This window comes from Diplotaxodon limnothrissa, linkage group LG10 (genome assembly GCF_057381915.1).
Source record: "Diplotaxodon limnothrissa isolate DT_005_m linkage group LG10, D_limnothrissa_male_GT1.1, whole genome shotgun sequence".
NCBI classification, from domain to species: domain Eukaryota; kingdom Metazoa; phylum Chordata; class Actinopteri; order Cichliformes; family Cichlidae; genus Diplotaxodon; species Diplotaxodon limnothrissa.
The window spans coordinates 34,490,455-34,509,294 of record NC_140605.1 but is presented as its reverse complement, the minus strand read 5'-3'; the positions used below and the strand labels follow the sequence as shown (position 1 = coordinate 34,509,294).

Sequence of the window (18,840 nt, the reverse complement as noted above, 5' to 3'; positions counted from 1 at the left end):
TTTGGCGCAAGAGCCACAATGTCACATTAAACTTAAGTCTGAGGCGCTCATAACATAATTTGGTTTTCTGTGTGAATTAATTTGCCAATTGTGGATTGTGGGTTCAAGGTGTTATGGTGAGAAAGTATATTCTATTTTCGCTTAAGGTTTCTGTGACATAATTATAACAGACTTTTTGTAATTATTAGGTGCATGCATACTCACACAGGCCACCTTATTAATACAACTGTGAAATCCAAAATCTGCCATAGGTTTAACTTATACCTGTATATATTGTCAGAAAGGTGATTACTGGACTCGCATTAATGCACACTTGAAGAAAAATGAGGTTGTAACCTGTGTGTTGTGGGGTTGCAAATTCAAAACAAACATCTTAGGATCTTTTTAATCCCATAAGATCTGGAAACACAGGTTTTATTTAACAAAAAAATTACTGATTAACCATTAACAGTGCCTGCTGTTATTTTAAAATAATTTTATGTGATTTCAGATAAAATGCAGCATTCAAGTCCATCCCAGCCATGCCTTTATAGTCAAGGTTTCTGCTTGAGTTTCTCTCTGAAAGTCTGCTGAGAGTGTTTGCAAAGTGATCGGGGGAGCAGGGCACAAAGCTAAAGGATGTAGCTGCCATGATGACATTAAGAACTTCAAAATTCTTTAACTACAAAGTGTATATGTATTGCATTAGGTCAGTAAAAGATTTTTATGCTGCATCCATTAAAACAGTCAACTATTACCTGTGAGTACAGATTCCACTGAAGGGATGCCATAATTTTCATCATGCATTTACTGGCCTACTGTGAGAAATTGATCATATATATATATATATATATATATATATATATATATATATATATATACCCACACCCAGCACGCCCCTGCGGGCGGTTTATCCTTCAAGCTCGGGTCCTCTGGGAGCTTGAGGGTCCTGCGCAGTATCTTAGCTGTTCCCAGGACTGCGCTCTTCTGGACAGAGATCTCCGATGTTATTCCCGGGATCTGCTGGAGCCACTCGCCTAGCTTGGGAGTCACCGCACCTAGTGCTCCGATTACCACGGGGACCACCGTTACCTTCACCCTCCACATCCTCTCGAGCTCTTCTCTGAGCCCTTGGTATTTCTCCAGCTTCTCGTGTTCCTTCTTCCTGATGTTGCTGTCATTCGGAACCGCTACATCGATCACTACGGCCGTCTTCTTCTGTTTGTCTACCACCACTATGTCCGGTTGGTTAGCCACCATCATTTTGTCCGTCTGTATCTGGAAGTCCCACAGGATCTTAGCTTGGTCATTCTCCACCACCCTTGGGGGCATCTCCCATTTTGACCTCGGGACTTCCAGGTTATACTCGGCACAGATGTTCCTGTACACTATGCCGGCCACTTGGTTATGGCGTTCCATGTATGCCTTGCCTGCTAGCATCTTACACCCTGCTGTTATGTGCTGGATTGTCTCTGGGGCATCTTTACACAGCCTGCACCTGGGGTCTTGCCTGGTGTGATAGACCCCAGCCTCTATGGATCTTGTACTCAGAGCTTGTTCTTGTGCTGCCATGATTAGTGCCTCTGTGCTGTCTTTCAGTCCAGCTTTGTCCAGCCACTGGTAGGATTTCTGGATATATATATATATATATATATATATATATATATATATATATATATATATATATATATATATATATATATATATATATATATATATATAAGACTCCAGGTGCAGGCTGTGTAAAGATGCCCCAGAGACAATCCAGCACATAACAGCAGGGTGCAAGATGCTAGCAGGCAAGGCATACATGGAACGCCATAACCAAGTGGCCGGCATAGTGTACAGGAACATCTGTGCCGAGTATAACCTGGAAGTCCCGAGGTCAAAATGGGAGATGCCCCCAAGGGTGGTGGAGAATGACCGAGCTAAGATCCTGTGGGACTTCCAGATACAGACGGACAAAATGGTGGTGGCTAACCAACCGGACATAGTGGTGGTAGACAAACAGAAGAAGACGGCCGTAGTGATCGATGTAGCGGTTCCCAATGACAGCAATATCAGGAAGAAGGAACACGAGAAGCTGGAGAAATACCAAGGGCTCAGAGAAGAGCTCGAGAGGATGTGGAGGGTGAAGGTAACGGTGGTCCCCGTGGTAATCGGAGCACTAGGTGCGGTGACTCCCAAGCTAGGCGAGTGGCTCCAGCAGATCCCGGGAACAACATCGGAGATCTCTGTCCAGAAGAGCGCAGTCCTGGGAACAGCTAAGATACTGCGCAGGACCCTCAAGCTCCCAGGCCTCTGGTAGAGGACCCGAGCTTGAAGGATAAACCGCCCGCAGGGGCGTGCTGGGTGTTTTATATATATATACATTTTTTTTTTTGAAAGGTTACTGGTGGATGCCAGCAACTATCTTGGAAGAGAACAATACAATCTGTTATAAGGCCTCCATTTGAAAATAGCGGATTTGATACTAGAATATAATAGCAACATGTAATCTGAAGATAACATGTAGTATTTAAGTGACCAAGTAATATTGGGGTAAAAGTTACTGAATGGTGTTGGGATAAAGTGAGAAAATTGTGCTGGATTAAAATATTCTAAGAGCTCAAATTACTTCATCAAAACATGTTTAAGTCACATTTTATCAACACAAATTGCACAGGTTTATTGAACATGAATAAAGTGTGTTAATTTAACTCAATTGTTTAAGTTGCTGCCAAAGCAAAACATCTGCGTGCAATCAATGTCCACTACTGAATCAAATTAATCCAACATATTTTTTTCAGTGTGCTGAGTCTCCACCAATAACCAGCAAAAGACACTGTCTGAAGCTGCATAGTACTGGGGGGCATCTGGGCTTATGGCATTGGCAGCTTGCACATTTGGAAAGGCACCATCAGTGCTGAAAGGTATAGAACAACATATGCTCAACATGATGATGTAATAAAAGCTGAGAGTTTTTAGCCAAATACAGAAACTGTTAAGATATTCAAAAATGTGCTGTTGGTTTGTTAAAAATAAGATAAAAATAAGGAAAAGAAACATTTTAACTGTGGAAATGAGCACTGCTCACACTCACCCCATACACCAGCTCTCCCACCATGCCATTCCACATCTTTGTTTCAGCGTCTCTGGCACCGTACTTGCCGTCACCTACTAGCTCAAGGCGGTACGTGAACCCGACGTGTTTGGCGATCTCTGCGGCGAGCTCGGCACAGTAACCTTCATATTTATCGTTTCCCCAAAACTGCTCGTGGTTCTTCTTTAGCATCATGTAGGGAGCTTCCTGTGAGGAGGCAGAAGTGTGAATGTCACTGCCACTCTACTCGAGTATGTTTAACTTAGATTATTTTACATTGTGCTTCTCTAGTAAAAAGTGCCTCTTCTTTTCTGAGGAAAATGAAAAAAACCCACAGCTGATAAGATGATATAAAGTCTGTGCAAACATCTTTACAGAGTGATGTTAAAGTTGAGTGTATGCTGACTGCAGTCAAGCAGCCAGAGCCTGAAGTTCAACAGGTAACAGGAGCAGTCAGAGATTTGTGACTGTGTGTGAGAACGTTGCCTAATTTGCACAAAATACTTTACTTTTTCCAAACATAACAAGTAATATATTACTGCACTGTGTGAAATATTTGAACTAATCATCTTGCCTTCCCAAACTTACCAGGATGGTAGTGACGATGTAGGTTTTGTTCTGCACATTGTAAAACTCCTCCTGCATCGGCCTGTAGATGGCAGTGTTCACATAGCCTCTCTTCTCATTCCAGAAGCCGATCTGGACACAAAACAGCACCGTTGGACCACAACTCTGTACTTATGTCATCATTACTGAGCCTCCTGCTTACCTTCCTGCTTATTTAACGTATTTGCTATGCTGATTTTGTGATTAATAAAATGTTTTTCATTTACATGTTTATTATGACACTTCAATACACTGTGGCCCATTTCACCTGAGAAAGTTTAGTAAAGTGTGACAGCAGATGGTAGCATTAGTGTGATATCACCTTCATGTGTAAAACAGCAGCACGGATCGTTTCTTCTTTATTAAATAATATTCTTTTAATTAATTATGAATGCTATTTATTTATTTTATTTAATTAAATAAGCTTTTAATTAATTTAAATAAAAAATCTCTTTCATTGTCACTGCTGTGTTAACTGTACTTTGCAGCAGTCACGATAAATATGAAACATGAGCTAAAAGAACAGAGGGTTGAAATCTAAAAGAAATCCCAGGGAGAATTTTGTGTGTATGAGTTGGGAAAACAGACATTTGCATTTTTGCGTTTCCTTCCTCAACAAAAAATATGAGTCACATCTCTGAACTCACTTTTACATTTCATGTCTGCATTTTGCTCAAGTTTTACGGGCCTTTTGAGTCATTTTGTTTAATTATAATTTTGTTATATTATGACTATATTTATTTCTTTGCATCGCTTGTGTTGGTTTGTATCAGGTTTGAGTACTGTTTTTTGTAATTTTGCATCCATTTGCTGTTGTTTTGTGCAATTTGGTGTCTTTTGGGTGTTGTACACTATAAAGTTCCAGGAGCCTCCGGCAATTATTGGAAACATTTATGCATTGGTTTCTTCCATAGCGCCCATCAAACTTTAAAATATCCCACTCTGATGTCTTGTAAACCACAAAGTAAGCAGGACTAAGCAGCTCATCACAATGATAAGTCGTTGTGTGATGCACTGTTTGACGGAATTTAATAGAAAACTGAGAGTCGGCAGATTTCCGCAGCAAACAAACGCAGCAGAGGCTGATTTCACTGATTATCGCAGCTTTAATCTGAGGAGAGGGAGCTAATTACTGGAAGGAGCTGATGCAGTGAAAACCTGCTGAGTGCAATTCCACACAAAACCCGCCTGAACTGAACAAAACAACAAGCGGCGGGAGCAGCACCTTCCTGGGTCCAATGTGGCTGAGCTCCATCACAGTCAAAGTGTAGTTGGTTCGATGTCCGCGCTCATCGAACTGGACGTGACCCGTCAGCCCCTCCAGACGAACCTGTCAACCCAAAGAAAAGCAAAGCAAAAATGAAAAACTGCAGGATTTCATAACCAGAAGAGCTCGGCAGCACTGATGGAGAGAGCCCGTTATTTCTGCTTTTAACACTTACATTGATTTTAAATTCCTCTGTGTTTAAAGTGCTTCACGCTCCGTTTGTCTGACATGTTTTTCGATCTACAGACTAGGACATTTCTGGGACATTTCAGGACAAAACTTTCATTTTTCATTTCCTCTGAGCTGCTGGAGCAGCCTGAGGATCTGAGAACAGCTCGGAGTTAATATTTACTTTCTCAGAGGACCTAAAAATATTGGTGTTTTTAAAGAGGGAGTATTCTCCTCATTCCAACCTCCATATTTCTATACGTGATTTACAGTTCAAAATAATCCTTATTTATCTCCCTTTAAACTAACTTTTCTGATTGGCTGTTTTTCACAAACACAAGCTTTGAAGAGCAGGTGGGTGGGGCTTCTGTGGCAGCTGCTCCCTCTGGACCCACTCTCAGTTCTGCCTGTGTGCTGTTTATGCATACCTGCTGCAGGGCTCTCTGGATATCGATGCCCTGTCCCCACGGAGCGGGCGGGTTGGCCAGGCACTCCCCTGCGTTGCCCCGGCGAGAGATGTCGATCCGTTGCCTCCGCAGATTCTGGAATGCCGTTGCCATGACGCTGACACCATCATAGGTCAGAGCTCCTGTGTACTGAGTGGTCAGGCAGGAGGAAAGTGGTTAAAATCCTGATCCTGTTCACAGTTTTATTGGTGACACAATGAGACAAGATTTTGCTTTACATACACAGAAATGTGGTTTTTTTTGTACTTTCCTTAAATAGATTCAAAATAGAAGTAGAATAGAAGAAACAAGTGGGAATAAAAGCAATGGGGCAGATGGAAAAGTATCTGTGAATGATAGTTTGTATTTGTGTCACTGCTGCTTTAGCCTGAACAACGCCTGTTAATTCCTTTTGCTTCAGGAGAGTGACGATCTTGAAGTGCAGCTACAAATGACCATTTATCTGTCCTCTGGGAAGCAGGGAAAGCTGTGATGAGAGCTAAAATAATTTCTTTCTCATCACTTAAGAAGAAAGAAGAAAACAAAAATGTTCAGGAATTAGAAAAAAACATCAAATCCTTAGAAAAAGCCTATGTGTCCCACCAAGATCAAGAAATTTTGAACAAAATACGCAAAACAAAACCAGAATGAAATGAAATTATTAATAAAAAGACTCAATTGTTAGTACAAAGACTTTGGTTCCAAAATTTTGAACACGGTAACAAATCCGGACAATTTCTAGCTAACCAGTTAAAAATCAATAAAGAAAAAACAACTATATGAGCTGTTAAAGATTTATCTGGGAATACAATATATGACCTTAAAAAAATTAAACAAAAATTTTAGGGATTTCTATGAAACTTTAAATACACCACAAATAACCCCATCTACAAACGAAATTGATCAATTTCTCGACAACGTAACTCTTCCAAAATTATTAGATACCCAAGCAATGGCACTGGATTCGCCACTGACGCCAGGTGAACTCCAGGAAGCTCTGATAAGTATGCCCAATATAAGGCTCCAAGTCCAGACGGCTTTCCTGCAGAATTTTACAAAGAATTCTGGACGATTCTGGCACCAGTTTTTCACAGAATGTTGGAGGAAATCAAAGAAATTGGCAGACTACCACCAAATATGAACTCTGCAAATATTAGTCTCTTAGTAAAACCAGGCAAAGACCCTGTATTTCCTTCAAGCTATCGTCCAATATCCCTTATAAATGTAGACCTTAAAATAATCTGCAAAGCTCTCTCAAAGAAATTAGAGAAAATAACCCCCCTCTTAATTCATCCTGACCAAACTGGTTTCATAAAAGGTAGGCACTCATCAACAAACACATGTAGATTACTTAATTTAATAGACTACTCATGCAGTAAAAACATTGAAACCATAATATTGTCTCTTGATGCAGAAAAAGCATTTGACAGAGTTAACTGGAAATTTCTATTTGTAACTTTACACAAATTTGGTTTTGGAAACTCTTTCATAAGCTGGTTAAAAATATGATATAATTCCCCAACAGCTTGTGTCAGAACAAATGACCAAACATCCTCCAGCTTCTGTCTCCTGAGGGGCACCAGGCAGGGATGCCCACTCTCCCCTTCACTGTTTGCAATTTTTATTGAGCCACTAGCAGCAGCAATTAGAAAGGCTACAACAAGTACGGGCATAAAATGTAAGAATGTAGAACATAAAATCAGTCTCTATGCTGATGATGTGTTACTTTTTCTCCAAAACTCACAAACCAATCTCTCTGGGGTAACTGCATTGATAAACTCTTTCTCAAGAGTCTCAGATTACTCAATTAACTGGTCAAAATCTACAGTTCTTCTGAGTATTTGCTCCTTCTATAATTCTTCATCTACCCGACTGCAATCTGGAAATATTAAATATTTAGGTATCAATATGTCTCCTAAGCTTGCAGAATTAACTAAATTAAACCACATCCCACTTTTAAAGACAGTAGAAGGCGATCTAGCTAGATGGAAATCTCTACCCATGTCACTCATGGGAAGGGTCGCCGCTATAAAAATGATGGTCTTGCCAAAAATAAACGATTTTACAGCCCTATGCATTGCCAAGAAAACAGTCCTCATTAACTGGAAAAATAAAAATAATCTTAATTCTAGCAAATATAAAAACCCTCTGATAGATCACATTAGTCTTGAGACAGCCTCTGCCATCACATTTGATCAATCCCTCTGGGCTCCTTTGATCGGCTTCATCACCTAGTGGGGGTGGGGGTGGGGGGGTCATAGTTTGGTCCTGCCTTCTCTAGTGTGGTTGATATGGGGGTAGGGAAGGCCTTAGGGCGTCTGGGGATTCTCTAGGGACGTTTTCCCAGGAGGGCCTAACGCGGGGGTTGTGGCCATGACCTGGTTAGGGGCTCTGGTGGCGAGAGGGTCTGTGCTGGCGGACGTTGGTTACTGGCCTGGTAGCCTGGCTGCCCCAGGGTGGGTCCGGGATGGGCGTGGAGGCTTGAGGGTTTGGGGGTGCTCTGCCCCCGGGCTGGGGCTCTGGCTGGGCCTTGGGTCCTGGTTGTTGTGTCGCCAGGGTGGTGGGCGGGTGGGTGCATGGGGGCTCAGCCCCAGTGCGGGGGACCTCTGGTGCATCTGCCCAACTGGAGGGCTCTCTAACTGGTGGGGAGGCTGTTACATCTTTGCAGGAGGTCTCCTCTCTACAGGAGCTCACTCTGCAGGTGGGGGAGAGATATTGGAGAGGTGGAGAATGACTCAACCTGAGTGTCTATTGTCTTGTGTAGTCTGGGAGAAGATTGGATGATGGGGTGGGTGCAGTTTTCTCTCTGGTGGGGTCGGGTGGGCTGCCCCGGACTCTGTGGGGCCGGGTGGTGCTGCTGCTGTGGGCCCCGGTCCGGATGGGCCTGGGCCCCCTTGCCCTGGTGGATTCCAGAGTGTGGGGGTGCCTACTGGGGTCAGTGGGAGAGCTGGCCCCAGAGAGGGGCCGCTTGCCCCTCCTTTTCTTCCCTCCCCATCCTCAGCTGCCTCACTCTGCCTCACTCTTCCTGCTCCACCACACCCACACACAGGCAGGGCTTGGGGTGCAGGTGTCTCACCAGGGTGCAGGGGAGGTACTCCCCTTCTGTCCCCTTCTGGCTGTCTGTGCCTCAATTTAATTCCGTAACCTAGACACCTAGACATTACTCATATTCTCATAACACATACATATAGGGCTTTGAGGGTGGGCACGTTATACAGTGTCCAGAGGATGGTCTTTGTATTCAAACCCACCTTTGGCGCTGGTGCCCTACCCTCAATTTTAAATGCATATAGACATTAAGGGTTTTCGGGAGGAGCCGTGCTGCTCTCTGGCTGGAAGCACCATGCCCTCCTGTGTTTTAAATGCACGTTAGAACAGCACGCAGCAACACTACATATGAGCGGGCGGAGGGAGGTATGGGGTCTTCACTCACCCCCGTTTTGTTAGCCGTCGGGGCTGGGGGGCTGGGTGGAGGTGCTCTGGGAGCAGGGGTATCTGGACCTGGGATTTAGAGTATGTTTGGGGAGTGTGAATGTGTGTACAGTGTCTATTTGTGTCTGTCTCCACATCGGGTGAGTGCAAAGTATTTGTTTGTGTATATGGGGGTGGGAATACACGTTTATGTCCGCGTGCACCTGTTGGTCTGTGTCTATATGTCAGCTTGGGTCTTAGACTCCACCTCGCTGGGAACATCTCAGGCTCTCCAAAGTACGGAGGTCTATCTCCCCTCACCACACTCCCCCTGCCAGTGGCTGATGCCCTCAGACGTTGGTGTGTTGGTGGTTCTTGGTGTCTGGGGCTGGGCACTCATGTATGTACTGACTCACTCCTGGTGGCCGATTGGCGGGACCTGGCGCCTGTGGCCCGGCAAGGCCCCTTCCGGGGGGTGGGGTGCCCTCAGGCCTCTGGGCCTGCTGGCTGCCAGCACAGCCCGCGGGCACGTCACTGCAACCCCCTCTGGCCTCTGCTCTGTGGCTGCTGGTTGACCTTTCGTTTGAGGCTCTCCTCAGCTCTTCCCAGGAGGGTGGCACAGTTGCCCCCCTGGTGGTCCTCCTTGGGTCCTCGTACTCTGGGGCCTCTGGATGTCTGGGGCCTGGATCTCCTCCATACCTGCTTCATGCCCTGGGGGACGGGGCTATGACTCCCCAGACCCCCTAGCAGATCGTTACATGGAGAAACCTTTGGAATACAAGCGTGCTGATCCACACAGGTGTACACAGACACAAACTACACCTTTCTTGGCTGCTACCTCAAAGCACATTGTGCGCTGTCGATCTTGTGTGCTGCACAATAACATGTAATATTCAGTATCTACTGTTAGCTAGTTTATTGTGATGGTGTTGTATTTATTATGTTGCTCTTTTTTGTTTGTTTTCTCTTCTGTTTTTTCTTATCTCCATACAGGTGATCCAGGTGTTTTTTCTTTCTTCCCCCTTTATCACCGTCTCCTCTCTCCTCCTCTATTTTTCTTTCTCTCCCTCTCTTTCTTTCATTCTTTCTCCCTGTCCAATCCCCCAGTCATGTCTGTCCCGTCTATAACAACCGAGAATCAAATAAAAGAAATACTTAAAATAAAGTATTTAATAAAAATAATGGACCAATATGGCCATGATGATCCAATCGGTAAAGTAAATCCACTTGGCATCTTTCTTGACCTTCAGACAACAATTCTGATGGCTAAAGATCCAAACAGGACAGGCAAAAAAACAAAACAAAAAAAACCAAACCCAAATGACCATTTATATCACACCTGTAAAAAAATGTCAGAACAACAATGTCAGGATCATTTATACTGGGAGGATACAATTCAGATTTCCTCACAAAGAAAAAGTATGAAAACACTGTGTGTGTGTGTGTGTGTGTGTGTGTGTGTGTGTGTGTGTGTGTGTGTGTGTGTGTGTGTGTGTGTACCTTGAGCCTCCTGCGAGCCACTTTGAGGTCTTTGTTGTCGAAGTCCAGCCAGTTCTGATTGATCTTCTGCACAGCGGGATCCGACCGATTCACCAGTTGGAAGCCGGTCACGTTCGGTCCGAGCTTCTGAAATTCTGTGACGTTCAGGTCCAAGAAGCCCTAACACACACACACACACACACACACACACACACACACACACAGGAAAGCAACAGGTTTCACTGCCTGAACTTTCACTGCATCCCATAAAACCCTGTCTTCGGTATAGATAAACAATGACATGCACACTTTGGTGATGAAAAATGACATCATTGTCTGGAAGTTATTTGCACTACTCTGTGTTTCGAGTTTAGTTTAGTGTTAAAAGAAAGCCTGCATATTTCCAAATGTATTTGGAAATTTCTAGCTCTTTAAACTTATGAACTGAAATGCTGCAGTTTATTTGGAAACAGCTCCACATGCAGACAACAGCGAGCACTTTCACGTCTCTGGAAAGTTTGTGCAAACTGTTAAAGTCATCTGCATATGTCCTTAACCTCAGCCCTGTGTGTGGGGAAGCTGAGCCTGAACTCACCAGATTGGCAAGGATGTAGTGGTAGTTCTTCAAGTTCCTCTTCTGAGCAGCAATCTGAGCAGGAGCGAGAGGCACAGTAAATGATATGCTAATTACATTTTCCTGATGTTTCTAATGATGATAAAAAGCACCAATCACACATTCATCACAATCATCGCCATGTGTGTGTGTGTCCTCTCAAACAGCTGCTAATTGGAAGACTCGGCTGCTCTTTGAGGAATTAATTGCCCATCTTTGCCATCAGGAGGAGCTGGAAAGAAAGCAAGAAGCTCTCCTCAGATTCACGACTCCACTGACAGACGACAGGAAGGAAGGAAGATGGAGAGAAAGGAGAAAGTTTATGAAGAGGAGGAGCAGGTGTTGTTTGACGCCTTCCTCTCAGGTCCGGCTTTTAATGAGCGGCAGTCGAAGAGCGTTCGCGAACAGCTGCTCTGCATCACTGGGCACTTCTGGAGGAGGAAGGGAGGAGAACGCTGCTGAAGCGTCCCTCCTCTTAAACCTCCTCCTCTCCTTTTGCTTCCAGCCAACACTTCATTCCTCTGGTTTCTTTTGGTGTTCATTCACAGCAAACACATTCAGCTGATAATAATTTTCATATTGTGATCAAACACTTAACAGTTGTTATAATAAATGTGTACAAAACAGTGAAAGATGCACGTTGCAGTTTTACTCAGTCAAAGAATTGAATATCGAACAGCAACAGCAACACTGTCACCAAAACCTGCAGTTCATCTGATGGCCACAGTCCCCATAGTCTCACCTGTTTAAACTCTTGTACTAGAGTCCCTGACCTGGACCCGTGGACCATATCTGGAGCTTTTGTAATGCAGTTATCTAACACACCAGGTTTATCCTTGCTTTGCTTGGAACTTTGCTCTGATTAGCAGAAACATGCATCTGTTAACTGAGCAGGAGCTAACTTAGCCTTCTGTGTGAGCTGCTTTAGTTTAAATGATACGAGTGTTCAGAAAAATCCATCACTAGATGAGGAAAAAGGAGAAGAAAATATGACATTTTCCTGAGTTAGTAGGAGTGAAAAGTGCTTTTCTGCCTGTTTAGATTTATGGCCTCAGCTCAGAGTTTTTCTCGGTTGTAAAGAAGGTTAGCGTTGACTGCTCAGCTTTGTACTGGGAACACAACACATTACCACACCTGACCTGGACGCACATTAGTGAACACCTTCATAACTTCTTAGTATGAAGTTGAGATGATTTTTAACTGGTTTTTACTCAGGTATAACGATATAACATACAGGCTGTCTGGACTTAAAAAATTATTTTTCAGGAGTAACTTGTTTGTTCTCTCATGTCCAAAATGGTTTTTGAATTATGTTATTGTAAAGTTCACATAATATGACCCTGTCTGTCTGCAGACAGCAGTACACTCTGCATGTTTTGTGCGACTGTGATACCAAAGATCTCCCTAAAGCTCGAGCACGAGTTACGGTCATTTACAGGGTGCTGGTGCAGTGGGCCCACAGCTGGACCACAAGCTTGTGAAAGCTGTCAGTGTTTTGTTGTTGTTGTTATTTTTATCACCTTGTCATTTATTGATTTATCAGTCCCAGTCGGACCGTTATGATCTCCTGACTTTTGCCACGTCGTGGAGCTGAAAGAAAATGGATTTTGTTTATCTGGATGTTGAGTTTTCAGTCGTTGTTATGTGACACATCAGTATCAGCTGCAGTCACTGGTTTCTCCCACTGAAAACTCTGCGTCCACATGATTAGAATCAACTTTCTGTAAAAATCAGTCTTCCATCTGAAGTCACCGACGTCATCCACTGGAAACTTTCACCCCATCCAGCTGGACTAAATGAACCAATTTGAGCCAAAGCAAGCGCCACCTGATCATTTCAGCCAAACTAAACGGTGATGCTGAAGCCAATGGCTTCATTTCACAGATCCAACAAGCCACCTGATACTTGAGTCTCGTTCAGCCAGCTGGAGCTCAGCAGAAAGAGGAATTTCCCAAATGACAGCTGGTTTCTGGCCAGAGTTCCCACTGAGCACCTTTGGCTTCTCGTCTCTCTCCTGCTGCCCTCTTTCATTCCTCTCTTACAAACTGATCTCAGCTGATACCAAACGTTCCTTCTTCCTGAATTTTGAAGTGTCTCTCTGAAATCAAAGTGTTCCACCAAAATCTGGACAGTAAAGCAGCTGCAGCTGAAGACACTGAGCACGAAATCCAGCTGCTCTGAACACCGAGAGGCTCAAACAGAACAACTCTGTGTTTGTGGGGTCTGTGATAAACATGTATGCATGAAAAGATTATAAAACAACATAAGGACACGAGCCACTGACTTCCTGCTTCATAGTTTTGTTCTTTTACTCTGCCGGAGTAGCTCTGCGTGAATCACAGCCCAAAGCAATCTTTATATATCTCACACTGATTGGCTGCCTCTCGTAAACACAAAGCTCAAAGAGGAGCTGGTTGGGATCAGGGATGACCATATAAGGATTTCCATCCACATGACATCACAGACATTCACGACTGATGAGTTTATAAAACACTCGTTCCATAAAACCAATGAGAAATAATTAACAGGAAAACACAAAGAAATACAACCACAATTAACAGCATCATCATCATCATCATCATCATCCCTGTGGATAATAAAGCATCATGTCAATACCCTCAGAGTTATTTATTATCTTTGAGGGAACAATTAGTAAAAAATAAACAGACTGATTCTGAAGGTTCTCAGTCATCCAGGTCATGGTAGTCTACAGAGCTTGCAAAGAAAAGCGTCTGGACTTCTTTAAGTTGCTTGAAGATGTTTCACCTCTCATCCGAGAAGCTTCTTCAGTTCTAAGGTCAAATGGTGGAGAGTCCCAGATATTACTCCCACTAGGTTATATCTGGGACTCTCCACCATTTGACCTTAGAACTGAAGAAGCTTCTCGGATGAGAGGTGAAACGTCTTCAAGCAACTTAAAGAAGTCCAGACGCTTTTCTTTGCAAGCTCCTTTGAAAACAGACTGATTAATATAAAATGTGCTTGGTGTTATAACCAGCTCTGAGCTTCAGTATTATGGGATGTATCATAACTGCACTAGTGTAACGTCGCTGAAGTAGAGGAACACACGTCGGTTGTCTTTGACTTCTTTTCTGATAAATCACTGCAGGAAACTTCAAAAAGTCCATTTTAGGTAAAACCTCGATCACCATGTCAGAGAGAGAGCTGCTTGAAGCAAGTCAGAACATAAAAAGCTCACGTTCTAGCTGTGAGTCATTTTCTAAAATACCAGCCTTCGGTGCTTGTTTGAGAACTTTTCCAGTCTGATAGAGTGAAGTTTTTATCCTGCCAGCTGGGACCTGGGCCTGCTTCTGTCACCAGACTGTGAATGATGATGATCTTCGTATATAACGCCCGCCTTTCTATAGTACCAGGAAAATGACTGTGCAGAATCCGTCTGCTACATTACATTTAGAGGGATATCTTTGTCCTTATAATGTAATATTGATTTGTTTGCAGGTTTTAACAGATCTTAAACGTGTTTTTCAGTTTCATATTTCTATCTTCTGTGATTAACAAGTTATGAGGCTTTAAAGATGCCAAAAAATCATTTGAAAGCACCAAATTGAATCCACCTCAGGTACGCTGAGGCCTGAAGCTCTGAAAGTTTTTACAGTATGAAGATGAAATGCCTCAAGTTAATGTTTTATATATTATTGTGTTTATTTATTAAAGTTATATAAAGAATAATCCACAGATTCTGAAAGAGTCACCTGGGAAATATTTTCACATTTGGTTATTTTATATAAAAGAACCAAAAAGCATAATTATTTCTAAAAGCTGGAATATCTCTGTGGGCAGGAGCTCCGAGCACCGCAGCCAAATCCGGCCTCCTGGAGTCTCCCTGGATAAGCTTTCCCGCCCCCCCGCTCTTTGTGCTCTTATGTGCTGCTATTGGTTGGTACGATCCGTGACACAGGAGTACTGGTTATCACTGAAAACACTTGTACTGTGAAATTTATGACTATAAAATACTTTGTAAATGTTGCTAGAAAATTAGAAGATATAATATGGAATCCTGTGGAAAAAGAAAGTTTTGTTTTTTTCGATTTTAGGAACACTAAACCTAAAATATAAATTATTCAAATTTCTCTTTCCCAGGACTTTTTTCTCACAAATGAACCAAACAGTCGTCAGTGCTGTAACGATGTTAAAGAGGCTCATTAGGAGATCATTTGGGGACGATTCTGCTCTTTTCCAGTCCCATAATTGAATTCTTCAACACCAGCAGCTGTGTGTGAGTCACAGCGTTAGCAAAAACAAAGACAGCTGAGAAGTCACTGAAGAAATCCTAACCGTGAACCCTTCCACCTTCAGGTTCACACCTATCTGTGGTGCTCTGACGACGCCTCTTCAGACTCTACTGTCGCACTAACACTGGCTCTAATAGGCTCTTAACAGCTGGCAGACAACAGCAGCTTCCCAGAGGGAGCCAAGGGGATGAAAAGAAGCACAGTAACAGTGCCAAGCCGAGCCGAGCCGAGCCAAAACTGTGCCGAGTCTCGGGGAAAAAAGCTGTGCTATGTGGTGAGTTTTAGTCATGCAGAGTGGCACCTAATCCTGCGGCTCCCTCTCCTAACAGCAGACAGGTTGTTGAGCTTTTTAAAGCCTGATATCTGTTGAATCTTCCAAACAGAAACTGTCATTAAATTTAATACATGAGGTCTAATTAATCTTTGACTGCCATCTGGTTATTACTTTCTGCGCCACGCTGAATCTGAAATCTGTTTCTTTTTCACACACAGTCAGTATCAGCTCATCAGGGCCGCATTGTTCTGTTCACTTTAGCTCCGCTGCTCGTCGCGTCGAGGGTTTGCTTACACACGAGCTTCTCATTAACCGACACCGAGAACGGGATCATCCCAGACGAGTCTGAGTTAAAGTGCCGCTGTTATTCTCAATAAAGGGGAAAATACTCTGATTCAATACAATGCAGTTGGTGTCTGTAATCCCTGCAGGCCAAAGCACTCCGGTTTCATAGTATTGGCTCTGTATGATGTCATGAGGGGCCAATCAGAAAAATACTGTAACTGTCTTGTTATAGCAGTGGTATGGTTTCTAATCACTAATATGGTAGCAGTGGTTAGAGGGTTGGTGTGTACTGATACAGCAGCTTGGCCTTCAAGCCTGCTCACATCAAATGTTATATACAAAAACATGACATTGGTCCTTGTTGAGTTTTTAATGTCTCTTAGAATCATTAAGTTTCCTTTTTAGACTCCTCCAGGGCCGAAATTTTCCAAAATGAAAAATATGCACATATTGAACAAAATGATTTCCTGTTAGAGCTGGAGTACCATCTGGAAAACTCCAGAGCTGTGTTTGAATTGGATTAGACTATCTACTGGTGTTTTGTTTCTGTGGCACAACTTCTGATATTTCACATCCATTCATCCTCTTCCACTTATTCTTGTCAAGTTCATGGTGCGGGAGAATATTTGATATATGAATCTACGGTTTCAACGCAACCATTCTTTAGCTTTAGACAGTCGAGCTGGAGGCTCATGTTGATTTCAGATGGAATGCCTCAACATAAAACTTATCATTTTCCACAGGTGATTAGAGGAAGAAGCTAAAATCATCCAACATTCAGTTTGTTTCTGCCCTTAAATAACACTTACATGAAACTATTAATTCAATTTAGACTGACCAGTGGATAAAAACAAACTGAAACCACCGGCTTTTAGTTGGGTTCAGCTTCACTGTAAAGGCAGGCTTACAGAAAAAAAACAAATCGGGGATTTTCCCCAAATAATTGAAGATGGTGAAGAGCGAGGGTGAAACCAAAAGAGCTTGGAGACTTGGGGAAAGCTCCAAGGCAATATTGAGTTGGCTGTATTTCCACAAGATCAGGAAGAAACATTACCTGCCCAGTTATTAGTGCTGCCACTCAGCAGCTATTTGAGAAGTTATTTACAAGAACTTTTTTATTATATGAATGGAGAGGGAACCATCCATCCATGCACTTTCCGAACTGTTCATCCAGTTTAGGGTTGCTGGAGGGCTAGAGCCTCTCCCAGGTACCACAGGGCGGGAGGAGTTTTTGTACTTAACAAAACAAATTATCTACTAAAAATAAAAATACAGAAATTATAATAATAGTTACAATCAGCATTTCTGACTTCTCACACCAGAGCGCTGATAAAATTTCATGCTAATTCACAATATCATTACTGTAGGCCCTCAGAAGTATCAGGCAGTAATTCTTATGCAGACAGAGTGGAGGCCACTGGTTTGGTTTCAGAGTGTTTTACCAGGTTGAGGATGTAGTTGAGGCGTTTCAGCTCGCAGTCGATGATGATCTGGAAGTCCTTCTTGTAGTCGAGGTCAGCCAGCAGCTTGATGAAGGCCGGCTCTGTGAGACTGTCCAGGTTAACCGAGGTGACCTGCCAACTTCGTTCTGCCGCCGTGTCCAGGATCCTCTGCAACACTGCCAAACCTGAGGGACAGCAAAGTAAGACGGGAGCCGCCTCAGCTGCATTTAGTCATAGACAAGATGACATGATTTAAATTTGGATAATCTAATTTTTTTTAATAAAATCTGTATTCATTATAAGCTTTATTAAGCTTAACTTAACATCAGCATCCAATAGCTATTTCACCTGACACAGTCCCAGTGACTGATCAGGTGGACTCAAGTAACCCCCATCATCATCTAGTATTCATTTAAACTTCTTTAAACTGGATCTTGGTTACTTTCAGTTTACCATTTACTTTGATCAGTTTATCAGCTTACCAACAATCAGCTATGGTCAGCAATCGTATCTAATCATTCATCTATAACAGCTGGCTTATTAATCCAACCATGAAGCCACTGTTTTTAGCTTCTACTTCCTTTAACAGCTATTCACTGTTACACGACCAACATTAAAACTAGAACGGACACAGGAAGTCATTTTGAGTTGATCCTGTTTAACTGACAGCTTTTCATCATTTAATATTGTTTGTACCTAACAGATTTATTTTGGGATTTTTTTCATGCCCATCTGTGCTTCATCACTTTCACTTGCTAAGCTATATTTTAAGTTTCAGAATAACCATTTTGCGCTGCTAAATATTCCAGTAAGAATAAGTCATTTTTATTTCAGCTCTATATTATACTTTATCAAATAGATTTGGTTATCTGCAACGTTAACTAAAATTATTACTTACTGCAATATTTTTAGCCAATGGTTTCCAATATTTTATTCCTAATTATAGAAGCTCCTTGAACTGTTCCTGTATTATAACATTTTTAGCTGTTTTAACTATTTTGTTTCTCAGCTATCTAAGCTACGTAGCAATCCAACCATTGTTCAGCACAGCGGGAGGGGGGGGGTATAATTTCTCCTACTCCATGACTTTTAACTAACTTAACTTTTCTGCTAAACCTGTTCAGGTTCATTAACTTAGTGAAAGTTTCAGTGTTTCTCAGATTGGTTAGGCTAATCTTTTGCATGCTCCGTGACTACTGTACAAGTGACTCTTGGGCTATTTACTGCCGATTGGGAATCACCAAATCCGGGGTTTTCACAAGGCAGAAATTGTTTTGACCATCAAACTGATTTTCAGCTTCACAACTTGCAGACCTGCAACCTGAAAAGTAGACGAGTAACAGACGTTTGAGGTAGTGATTAAGATCAGCGGACTCATTGAAAACTGTCTCTGACTTTTACAACTTTAAGTCAGAGCAAGACAATAAAACTTATTTTTCATTAGCACATTGTATGTCGTAATTATGACTAAGAAGTTTTTTACTTTTTTTTGAGAGCCAGGTCTCAAAAAAAAAACTTATAATGAGAAATATTAT

The 18,840-nt window shown here is 42.6% G+C and overlaps 1 protein-coding gene across 3 annotated transcripts in view; it reads right to left on the bottom strand.

Moving 5' to 3' along the window:
- Positions 1-18,840, bottom strand: part of LOC146624788 (glutamate receptor 1-like) — a 109,150-nt gene that overhangs the window by 29,616 nt on the left and 60,694 nt on the right. For all 3 annotated transcript variants that reach the window (XM_085364739.1, XM_085364741.1, XM_085364740.1), the window contains 7 exons: positions 17,306-17,490; positions 11,034-11,087; positions 10,460-10,618; positions 5,531-5,698; positions 4,893-4,997; positions 3,650-3,760; positions 3,062-3,268 (listed from right to left, as the gene is read on the bottom strand). In XM_085364739.1, coding sequence (XP_085220865.1) covers positions 3,062-3,268; positions 3,650-3,760; positions 4,893-4,997; positions 5,531-5,698; positions 10,460-10,618; positions 11,034-11,087; positions 17,306-17,490 — 989 coding nt within the window. The remainder of the gene's footprint in view (positions 1-3,061; positions 3,269-3,649; positions 3,761-4,892; positions 4,998-5,530; positions 5,699-10,459; positions 10,619-11,033; positions 11,088-17,305; positions 17,491-18,840) is intronic.